The 12,500-nt window shown below is 35.2% G+C and overlaps 2 protein-coding genes across 2 annotated transcripts in view; both read left to right on the top strand.

Annotated features, from left to right (window-relative positions):
• Positions 1 to 5,368, top strand: part of LOC135223305 (uncharacterized) — a 19,375-nt gene extending 14,007 nt beyond the window's left edge. Inside the window, exon 3 of the mRNA XM_064261773.1 lies at positions 5,176 to 5,368. Within this exon, the coding sequence (XP_064117843.1) occupies positions 5,176 to 5,280 (105 nt within the window). The 3' untranslated portion in view covers positions 5,281 to 5,368. The remainder of the gene's footprint in view (positions 1 to 5,175) is intronic.
• A 5,518-nt stretch (positions 5,369 to 10,886) lies between these two features.
• LOC135222910 (tafazzin-like) overlaps positions 10,887 to 12,500 on the top strand; it is a 41,992-nt gene continuing 40,378 nt past the window's right edge. The window contains exons 1-2 of the mRNA XM_064261304.1: positions 10,887 to 11,020; positions 11,864 to 12,080. Coding sequence (XP_064117374.1) covers positions 10,970 to 11,020; positions 11,864 to 12,080 — 268 coding nt within the window. The 5' untranslated portion in view covers positions 10,887 to 10,969. The remainder of the gene's footprint in view (positions 11,021 to 11,863; positions 12,081 to 12,500) is intronic.

Raw genomic sequence — 12,500 nt, 5'->3', positions numbered from 1 at the left:
TAACGTGACAAGTTTAAAACGTGTGACTTTACGAATCATTACTAAAAGTCTCCCAATGTAGATCATAGCACCGTTGCCTTTATCGATATTCCGTGCGTAAATGTTCTTGCTACGTGGTTCTGCTTCGCTTTGGTGAAAAACAGTGACATTACTGGCCCAGTTGGTGTGCGTCCAGAATTCTTCGTTCGTGTGTGCGTGTATGTAAGCTTGCATACATTTTCTGCTTTTAATTCTTATTACTAAATTTGTAGGGGAAGGCGGAAAATTGGAGAAATCCATTTCCAGATTAATGTAAATAAATTGAGTACTGTTTATCCGTAAATATGCAAACAAAATTTGCAGTTAACTTTGGTTATTTTTACTTCCTTGTACTGTTCGCAGTAGACGGATGGTTGTATTGCTTGTTGATGCGCTGCTCTTGTTGTTGTTGTTGTTGTTATCACTTATCATTTTAAGTGAGGTATTTTGTTGATAGTGTATCGATGAAAACCAGTAAGTCCTTATTATTTAATAGACGGTAAAAACCTGGAGGATGAATGCCTTATCTTGATTCAGTCAGATTAACTTATCATATTAAATGGAGATGAAATTTTCCCGAAGGTGGGTTGGTTGTCCCTTTTCCTTAAAAGCAAAATCAAAACCAATCGTTACCTTTCAGCACGTCTGGGCCCTGTCTTTTTATATCCTAAATTAGTTTCATTGATACTGGTAGCGCATCTGATTGCTCAGTTACATAGATAAGTAATTTTGTAGGTTATTCCGTTCAGAATAGCTGTACTCACAATAGACATGTCCGTGTGTGGTTGATAAGCACGGATAACATGAGTACTGGAAATGGCTGAAGTTTTGGTGAATGTGCAAGCACGTAAATTAATACGCATGTGCAGATACGCACACAAACACACAAACTCTCTCTCTCTCTCTCTCTGTCTCTCTCTCTCTCTCACACACACACACACATTTATATATATATATTATAATATTATATATATATATTATATATATATCTATATATATATATTATATTTATATATGTATATATTTATATATATATTACGTATATATCGAGCTACAATGTCCTTTAATATCTAATTCGCTCTACCTCGGAATTAATATATTTTCATATATGCTTAACCGAAGGGGAATTTTTTTTCTTGATAATAGACTTGCCTGGACCCGGGCGCGAACCCATGGAGCCTTTCAAATCCAGGAACGTCAGTGAAGCTTTTACCTACTACACCACCGCAAGAGGCCTTGCGGTGGTGTAGTAGGTAAAAGCTTCACTTACGTTCCTGGATTTGAAAGGCTCCATGGGTTCGCGCCCGGGTCCAGGCAAGTCTATTATCGAGAAAAAAATTCCCCTTCGGTTAAGCATATATGAAAATATATTAATTCCGAGGTAGAGCGAATTAGATATTAAAGGACATTGTAGCTCGATATATGTATATGAATCACGGAAATGTGATATGACTTATATATATATATATATATATATATATATATATATATATATATATATATAATATATATATATATATATATATATATCATAGGTTAATGGTTATAATACTCGCATCACCAGCCAAGGTTCGATTCTCAGGCGAGGTACAGCCCTTCAGTCAAGGTCCATTAAATCCTCGTTGATCTGAACAATAAATTAGATACTTGACAGATTCAGTTAAGAGTAACTGGGCTATGGAACAATTGCTGACAACCGGAAGGATGGCACATTCTGGAGTCAACGTTTCTTAAGGGAAAAGGCTTCTAACTATATCTATCTATCTGTCTACCTTTATTATATGTATGTGTATATGTATATTCATAATACATATATCAATACATACATACAGAGAGGAGAGGAATTTTTTAATTGTTATTATAATTAAGTGAAATTAAAATTTACTGCCAAATAAATTAGTTTAGCATAATTAAAATTTGACCTAATTTTATCTGGCCTCATGCTAAGTTCTTGTCTCCTACATGTAAGAGTGGATTACTTTCTAAACTCAGATGGTAAGTGAAAATAGTATTATAGATAACATTTGTTTTTTGTGGAGGACACGATGATTTCGTGAGATATTTTTTATAGGTTCTTGTTGTTATCATGCATTTCTGATAATGATCTGTCCGTTTTCATGTGAATATAGTGGTTCTGATAACAAAAATAGGTGACGGCACTTTTGTGATAACCGCCGTTTTCTTTACGGATTATGAGAAATGCTAGAATGTTGGAGCTATCATGACCAGTGATGGAAACGTCATGTCCTATCTATGCTTCACATACTAGGAAAATAGTTAATACCCTCTGGAGGCTATAGCGAACGGGATCGTTCTTAAGCATGATATACAGTATTCTCTCTACCTGAAAGTGTACACAGGAAATGCTATCTCGCGTTATTATCTCTCACCTTATTATTTCACAGTTTGACTTGCATCTGGTTTTTTTCATATTTATTTAGGTGTCTGTTTATTTGACATTTTCATGCTCTAGTTACTATCGTAAACATGGCAACTAGATTGTTTTCTTTCCAATGTACTCGAGTGAATTTTGATTTTGTTCAGAAGCAATACTCGTGGTGTTGAACAACTTCTGCACGGTAGTCGAATCACCCCACTTTTACCTTCGCCCTACCTGTTGGGAAGATGGAACTCTCATGACGTATGGTTTTGATTAATGATGATTATTTATGTTTTGGCCATTTTCCTAAACAGTTATTACCAGCCTTGTATTGTAGGTTTTCAGTTTGAGTCGTTATAGAAAATGACACTTTTCCTGCTAGTAAATGTTTCATGCTATGTGTTTGCATATTTATGTATATAAATGTATGTATGTCTGTATCCACAAGTGTATATATATATATATATATATATATATATATATATATATATATATATATATATATATATAATTTGTACTTATAATTATTATTATCATCCAAACGGCAAACTTAATTGGAAAAGCATTTATTCCAACAGGGAATACAACCTGATATGAAAAAAAAAAACACAAAAGGCAAAACAGACAACGTATTGGAATAACAAACAAGATTCAGCCTTGATTATGAAGTGAAACTCACGCGACTCTGCTTAACAGGAAAACATTTGCATCCAGTTTGAACTTCTGAGGTTCCAGCGATTCCAGTAGGCACATGAATATAGAGATATTTCCATAATTTTGTCACAGCTGGAACAAAACTTATAGAAAACTGTGTGGCATTGAACGTAATATAAAGGAAAGGGCAAAACTGTTAGAATTGATAGAATATTTTGTACTTCTTGATGAATTATTTATTATAAGGAGAATGCAATGCAAAGGATACTCAGAATTATGAAAAATTTTTATCAAGCTACTCGACGAGGTGATGACCTTTGGTGCAGAGGATTCATACCAAGATCAGGTAAATAAGAAAGATTTTGTCCAATAATATTCAAAACATAGTAGAGTAAAAGAACAAAACATCCTCAGGATAGAATAAGCCTCCAAAAATCTCGAAAAACTTTCCCAGCAGTTGATTTTAATTTTCTCCGCGATTGAAGAAGAGATAGACCGCATATGCTTCTCAAAAGGAATTTGCTGTGAAAAAGGACATCTAGAATTTTATATAATTTGCATGTATTAAAGAAACAGTTTCAATGAAGTAATGTGGATTATGTGATTAACTACCGGATACCCACTAACAATCGTACTTGTAATGTATTACGGTTTAAATTCACCCCCATTCAAATATAATAGCTTCATCTGCATATGCGAGGAGTTAGTTTTCTAGGCCAAACCAAATAATGGCAGTAGAGAGCCCTAAAACTCTATCCGTAGGAACTACTGAGATTTCATTTCTATAGGCACTGCAGTAAACTTGGGAATACTATTATTTTCTCATTCAGTGACCTAAAAGAAATATCAAAATTTCAGAACTTTGTATAAGTGCAGACATCCACAGCATCAACGGTGGTTTGTTTCTTATGATACTTCATAACGATATTAGATTAGCCCTTTACTCTTTTTTCTCTCATAGTTGCCTCCTGAAAGGTTATCTGAAACTGATTATAGGGACCCTATATCTGTTTGACGAGTTTTCTTGAACTTTTTTACTGAAAATAAATGAAGCCGTTAAAGTTATTTTGTTATCTCTCCGAAGATTTGCCGTAATCTAGTTGGGAGTTCATGCCTTGCATTCTTTCAGCTCTGATATATGTTAATATATCGTTGTAATGCTATACTTGTATTGATAAGAGAGAGAGAGAGAGAGAGAGAGAGAGAGAGAGAGAGAGAGAGAGAGAGAGAGAGTATGAAGATTAAGTAGTCATCATCCAGCAGGAATGATCATACATTCACGGTATGTTGTGTAGCCTGCCTAATGGTTTGCGACGATAATCTCCGAAACAGATGTTACATTTGCTGCGATCAATACATTCTCTTTATATGCTGTTTAGAGGACTCTAGCAGACGGACGACGTATGGTTTTGTCATTTGTTAGCACCATGAGCTATGCCTGCGTACTATTAGGAAAGGACTAATCAATTTGATTCTATTGTCCAGATATACAAAAATCAGTGTTGATGGAGAAGTAGTAATCTTTTAAGAAGAGACTGAAGACAGCCTGCATGCATATCACTTTGGAGCGCCAGTTTGGAAAGCGCCTTGCATGCGTCTTGAGTGCTATAATTGATGCCAGGTTACATGCACAGTTATCTCTTGAAGGTGGTTTTGACAATGCTGATGATTGACATGTAGTCGACCCTCGCGGCCATATGTTACCTCTATTTAAGCCGCAGCATATGAACATTCCACTGACTGCACGTTGATGCTCATGAGTCGAGAGTCAAGATTTCCAGGTCTGTCATGACAGATGTTTGATGAGACTTACCTAGTTATCAATATTCTGTTTATAATTAAGTTTTTATTTTTACGGAGATGAGTTGTAATGAATTCGTCACAATTAATCTATATAATTACCAATACTTTGCTTCTTTAATTGATTGATAAAGATTTATAATTGTCAACTTTTTCCTTTCTACTTGCTTAAAACGAAGATACACCTATCTGAAGTTTTGAATTACTTCTTCTTTTCTTACTTTCTGAAGAATATGATTACTGTAAACGATTTAGCTGTCGTAGTCATCTATAGCTATATACCTACTTTTCGTGCTTACTCGAGTATTTGCCGGTTTTTTCAGAGTGATGAATTTTGGAAGCATAGAAGAAAACACATGATGGACAACACAAGCTCTCGCCGACGAAAACAGCCCAGGATCAGAAAGGCCAAGACACCTGGGAGATGATAGATTAGAAAATATGGTTCCTTAGTGTTCACATTGTACATAATATGCTCTTCCTCGTAACCAAATGCTTTATGGGTACGATCCTGTGGCGTACTATATATATATATATATATATATATATATATATATATATATATATATATATAATATATATATATATATATCTGTGTATAATTTTATGTTTCTACATACTTTATATTTAATAATCAATTTGTAATTTTTTTTCTTGAAACACAAGACACAGCTTTCTGAGGACTATTAAGGCTTCAGAAGGTAAACGAAAGACAGTGATGTTTTAATTTATGTTATGAGAAATATGTCAAAGTTGAGTTGTCTTTTATCGAATATTTTTATGGTGAATTTACGAGTTAATATTTTACGGGTCTTACTTAATAAAAAAAAACTTGTGTCATTCTCATTTTGAATAATGATGCATATCCTTTATCCCCAAAAGGCTTGTTGTGTACTTGTTCATGAAATACTATACAAAATATCTGTCTATATTAAATGTCATATCTTGGTTTGGAAAAGTTATGATAATATACCTACCTTCAAATCCCCCTGTTATTATCCTTGACGATTTGTATATTTTGGAGTAGGCGATCTCGAGGTTTGAATGGATATTAATCCTTAATTCAGTACTTCGAGGATGAATGTAGTTGTAAATGGTGTCTAGTTTATATTCAAAGCCATCACCTCATAGTTGAGAGTTTTTATATAAAAAAAGTACATATCTGCGTTTGTAATAACTATACATACTGCAGTAGGCTAATTTGGTAGTCTTGAACATTAGTCATACCAGGAATATCTGTTGTGTCCTGTGGAGACCTTTCCTTCCCCCTAAAGAAGAACAAGGAAGAGTAGGCTTTCAGTGAGAATATTTGCTAACAACACAAATATGCTTGAGAGTATAAGGATGACTTTTCCATCCAATAGAATATCAAGAAAAAGGGATACTTCTCTTTTGCGTTAGAATTTGCAATTCTTTAGCGATGGTCTTTTGTTAACACCAGCAATGTTGTTTGGATGTTTCAGTCTTGACATTTTTTATGTCTGTGCCTCCTATCTTTCGTCTTTTTATACGTATTGTAAGTACTGAAGTTTGTTTTCACGTTCCAACGCTGTCAAGTTTTTCTTGAACAGAGGAAGTTTGTGAAATACAGATGATGATGATAATAATGATGATGATGATGATGATGATGATTATTATTATTTACTAGTAACAATTGTATACTATAAAGAGCGAAAACTGCTGTGACTCATTCCTTTCCGTTGCCACCATATAACTCGTGGAATATTTTGATCGAAGGTCGTTCAATGATTAGATAGGGTAAGTAGGGGGATCAGCTGTCTTACCCTTTATGTTTCAGGAAATTAAAATCAAGGTTGTCAGTTTTCAGAGACGATTGCTATGAGTGCTGAATGACTTGCAAGTCTCGCTCTTCAGAGATAAACTTTCGAAAATTCGATCTGTAATTTTTTTTTTTTTACTTCAAGTTTTTGCGAGTTAGAGGGCCTGGAATTTCTAAAAGTGTAGTGCTTGCTTTTTCTTCAACGTTTTAATCTCTCTATTTGATAAGACCATTTCTAATCCAATTCAAACTCAGTCGAACAATGGAAGGATTTGTCAGTAAATTAACGTAAAAAAAAACTTACTTGATAGGTCGTTCATTATACGATGTGACATGTAAATATAAAAAAAAAAAATTAACCATCTTTTTAAGTTGTTTATGAAGTTGTGACAAAATTTTCCTTTTCCGAAGTTCGGTCATGTTCAGGAATATGATCTCAAGAAGACTATCATAAACTTTCTAATATAAAAAGAGAAAACTAAAATGAAAGACCAACGATTTGTTTTTGGAAATGAAGATGGTAATGTAGAGCCCGCGGCAGCTTAGGAGGCTGGTCACCATTGTAACAGAAATGCGGGAATACAAACTTCCGAACAGCAGTGAGCTGATAGTGTTTATACTGTATCAGTAATTTTTGAAAATGACTACGTTATAGGAGTTGGTTTAGTATCGTCTTTTCAATTTTAAAGTCTTTATACTTTGAAGGCTTTAGGGTACCAGTTTTGAATTATCAGCATATATGCTGAAATTGTTTGTTTGGTGTATCAGGCTTCCATATACGACTTTCCACATCAAACGGTTTCTATTCTTTTCAAAGTCTTTGCATAATTCTTAATTTAACTGGAAGTAAGCAGTATAGTCTTGGAGTCGTTTCAGCTTTTTACAGAACTTATTGTTCGCAGAACTTTAAAAAGTTCGTGAAAACTTTACATCTTCAGTGAACTTTTTATGTAAGTAAAGTTCTTCCTTGAAAAATATAGGGTAAGAAGGATCAGCTATATCTAACCCTTTAGACTTGCTTCCGAAAAAGCTTTCATTACTTTTCCGAAAAATTTCAAGTTTTAGGTCCTAAAAGTAATTGGAAGACTTAGCTTATGCAAAATCTTCAAATGAATTGAAAGGTAGCCGTTTCTGTATTAACTTTCATTAGATCTCACCATTGGTTTTGAAGGATTTGGGACTATTTGCGTAGTTCTCTAAAAGTCTGATCTCAGTTGGTTGTATCGTGTCAAGAGGTCAACACCAGGGCCTCTCTTAAACCCTTTCACATTTGACCACTTGGGCAAAATCCCCGGTAGCAAAAAGTCAGCTTAATCTGAAGTTGTAAACCAACCCATCATTCAAATCTGTAGTTATCTTATACTTGTGATATAGTTTTATATCAATTCTTTAACAACTGACTCCTTTGTTGGCTTTGTGAAGTCTGTGACTCCAGTGGAGGTTTGTCGGTGATATCTTTTTCAGGCTTTTTGAAATATGGTCTGTTTTCAGTTAACTGTAGTCGTTAAATTCTTCTTAATTTGCGAATAGAAGACGAATTACTAACCTTTTAAACATCGGAATATAAAAGAAAGCGGGGTTAGCCTTGTTGAAAGGTTATATAATGTGTTGGTGATTATTGTCATATGCTTTCAAAGTTATTATCACAGTTGAGGTTATTGTTTGTTCAGTGTGAATTCTCTCTCTCTCTCTCTCTCTCTCTCTCTCTCTCTCTCTCTCTCTCTCTCTCCTCGTAGTATAGTACAAGTAGTAGTGAACTTGTCTTGCAGGCAAGTAGTGCAAGTCCCAATGCGTTCGCCTTTCAAGCTATTAGAGATAGAAAAAGAGACTGTCTGTTCCATAAGCGCAGACATTATTTTAGTATTTTCAATAATATCTAAGAGAAATGCATCGTGGGGAGGGTTAAATCTAGATAACTAATTAGATTAAGCATAGCATTAAAATTACCATAAAGAAACTTTATCTTGAGTGATAGCCATAAGGCAAGAATGCTCATGCTGTCAATAATTCACTGTTATCAAAGATAATTCATTGCTCTTGACGATAAAAGATTACGGATTGATTACCAAGGCAACTTGTTTATCACCATATACTCCATGTTAGTGATAACAGGGTTTCCGTTATATTAGACTTTTTCTCTCTCTTTTTTCCCAAATACTCATTGAAATAAGGTAGGAAAGTTTGTTTCAGCCAATGGTTATGCAAGCAAAATTAAATCTGACCACCCCCCTCCCACAAAAAAAAACAATGTAACTATATAAAATACGAGAATGAAAGACAATGTGAATTAAGGTTTTTGTGAGAGCCTGAACCGGCGCCCGTTTGGCTTTGGGTGATGAGAAGGGTGATTGTGCTTGGTGATTCATATGCAAAATTTGGGGACAGAGGGAGATGGCGAATGAGAATGGGGAGTGTCTTATAGAAAATATACACAGAAACTAACTTGACTACTGAGGAAAATCTGGTTTATAAAAAAAAATATATTCATAAGTATAATTTGACAACAAATAATAAGAATGAACAAGTTTCATAGATTTTGTATAAGTACAGCGTAGAAGAATGAGTAAACTGTTGAATGTTATAGTGAGAGAAGGGGTTGGTAGAATAATTTTCTATTTTGGGTGAAATTGAATTAGAAGGTAGTTTAGTTTGGGAGGAAAGTTTCAGATTGTGGTTATAATTGCAATCAAGACGAGACCAAAAAGGAAAGGAGATTAGATTATAAGGCGAGTATGTATGAAAAATTTTGAAAGAATTGATGAGAAGTGAGCAAATTTTAAGGAATATAAAAAAAAATTAAAAAGGTTAATGAGAAAACGGAGTTTAAATAAAACATGTAAATGAAAACGTTTGTTTGAAGAGAGCAAGTCGATGTCATCATGATGGTTTTTAATATTTTTTGAGTATTGACCATAGAGGAAGACCAACCTTAATGTTGCAAAAGTGGAAGAAGTTAATGAAACTTTGAATGTTTCAGGAAGTGAGCGCAAAGCGTGTATGAAAATCAATTTAAAAAAAAAAGGCAAATGGAATACCGCAGTGTGGTGGATCACGTGTCAGATTTTTTGTATCAGTCCCAATGGGAAGTATTTGAGAAATTTCCGCTTCCAGTAATACTCAAGCCAGACCAATTATTGACATATAGAATATTATTAAGGGTGCATGTGATTCTGTGACTGTTTGAAGCTTACATTAAGGGCCAGTCACTTCCCGACCGGCTTTTCCAAATCACGGCGCCATGGCGACATGAAGTTGGTGCTTGAAAGTAGGTCTGGGGTTATGAAATGGGGGAACGCTCTTTGCCGGATATTGACTTCATAAGTTTGGAGAAAGTTGGAGGTAAATTGTAATTCTTTGAATGCAGACAGGGGAAAAACATATCGATTACTGATTAATAAAGAGCATAAGTGTGTTATTATTATTTTCTTCCCATCTTCCGTTTTCGTCTACGAAATGTTTTGCACCTTAATAGTGACAAATCTTAAAACTAATGCTCTGTGAGAAGTCAGAGACACTGTTGCAAACATATATGAGACAGGCTTGAAACTTTTAAGTGACAATGTTGGAGATATGTATGAACCTTCAACCATTGTCGGAAACAAATCTATTGGCATGTCTACAACATTGATTCGTATCCCTTTGACACAAACATTCTGTCCATACCGCCTGATTCGGTCTGCAGCGTGTCATTAAGGAAAGAGAACTTAATTCCTGGGTAGCTTTGGTTACCGTACTTTTGTGCCAAAGTAGAAACGAAAGCGTAGACTTTGGGTGCGCCCAAACCTTCACCAGAGACCGAAGGAAATGACGGAGGGCCGTGTTAGTTACTAGAAACGCGATGATGCTGGTACGTTGGTTGCTCAACTCCATAATATGAACATAATCAACGTTTTATATTTTACATGACCTTTCAGTTGTAACGGATTCGATCTAAACCGCAGGTTTAGATCGAATATATAACCGTAAGACTTGTTACGTAATCGTTTGCGGTTAGTGACCTATATCGAATGTGCGCAATATTTCAGTACCCATGTGAGTTATCGCTTATCTACTAGGCTTAAGCAAACATGACTTAATATGCTTAATTATACGTATAGATTTATTACAGTCTTAATTTTAAAGATAGGCATTGTGATTTCATCCGTGCCATAGCCTACCAGCATCTCTGTTGTGGACCTACCAATGCAATGGTATTGCCTTCGTGTCTGATAAAACACCTCACGCTGCTTACTTATCAGCTGGCTTCCTGAAGCATCGACCGTAACTGAGTTCAGAGTGTTCTTTGTGGCGTGTGATATCTTTCGTCTTGCGACATTTGTCTACGCTATTGTTTTGGGATGGAGTATATACCGCTTAAGCAAGAAGATATACCTTTAAGTACGAATGAGGTCAGTTTAATCAGTTACTGGGAGATGCATAGTAATAATTATCCTTAGTTGATATGGATATTGTATAAGCTACAGCCTTATCTTGCTACTCCAATTCTTTGAGTGGACAAAATCACAGTTTTCATAGACAACTTTACGGTTCAAAGTTTAAGGCATTAATTTCTTAGCAATCCTGCCTACTGGATCGATGCAGCATTCTACTGAACTTAGCGTGAGACTGTTCTAAAATATTTATACACACCTCTCATTGGAAAGGCAGTACTGGAAAAATTACAGAAGACTATTTAAGATTAAGTTTCATTGAAATCAGCATTTAGGAATGAAAACGAGAACAATATTATGTAGCGAAAGTAAATCATATTGTGGTACGCTTAATTTGTCCTAAGACAACTTCTTGGCTTGGTGTGCGCGGGATTAGTATCATTTCTGAAATTGATATACCTGTACCTAGAACCGGTTAATTGAGTAATTATCTTCTATGCCTGTTGTACCTTAGATTTACACACGATACAGTTTACTGGGGTTTTGCTTAACTGAGCTATTAGTCAAGAAACTTTACGACCTTCACATTTTCCTCATCTTAAGAGCATCTTAATATTTACTTTTTAGATTCGTGAAGTCTTTATCAAAAAGTGTCATTGTTCTCCAGCTGAGGTTTAGTATCATATTCCAACAACGATTTTGTCATTCATCGTGAACTTAACACTTCCCTGTTTATTTTGTTGTTGAAAACCGAGAAACGCTACTTACTTTAGTGATCTAATCCGTGAGGTAGAATTTTGTTCGAGGTTTGTTTACAAATTTCGCTCGAATCGAATTACGGTATCTACGACTTGTCCTCAGATTGGCGGGTCCACCTCCGTCCTCTCTTCCTCCGAAATAGAGGACAGCATGCAAGAGGTTAAAATACATCCGAAGGGAGCCACAGACGGCGGTGAAAAGCAGTTTTTACTGAAGCATGGCTGGCCCTTCCCCGATATGACGAATCCTCCGCTGTCTTTTAGACTAAGGAGTGCCATCATTATTCCTTTGGTGGGGACGTTCAGCAAAGTTCTTATGAGTAAGTGCCGTATTAGGATAGTGTACTCTAAGTTCAAATTCAGGTAAAATTACAGTTTCAACCATTATGGGAAAACTGGAATAAAAATATATTTGTTGCATCAGAAATAATGTAGTTCCAACGGATTTAACATTTATTTTGACTGCAAACCATCCGATTTAGAGATTTACTATATGTAATTGGAGTTAAAAAAACGAGTTTTTCCAGAAAGAGGTAAATGTCCAGGAAAAGGCCGCACCCGTTTTTCAAGTATTAACGACGAAAAACGGCAAAAAACGACCAGATTGGTGTTGCACATCGCATAGAAACATGAGGAAATGAATAAAAAAGAAACTAAGAGTTACTCTTACACACAAAAATCTAAGCATAAACCTACTACTTCAATTATGGGGGATCCCAGTGGGAAGCGGGGTTTTTGGG

The sequence above is a fragment of the Macrobrachium nipponense genome, chromosome 8, assembly GCF_015104395.2.
Source record: "Macrobrachium nipponense isolate FS-2020 chromosome 8, ASM1510439v2, whole genome shotgun sequence".
In the NCBI taxonomy this organism is placed as follows: domain Eukaryota; kingdom Metazoa; phylum Arthropoda; class Malacostraca; order Decapoda; family Palaemonidae; genus Macrobrachium; species Macrobrachium nipponense.
Note: the sequence above shows the minus strand (reverse complement) of the source record. Positions and strands in the feature narration are given on the sequence as shown.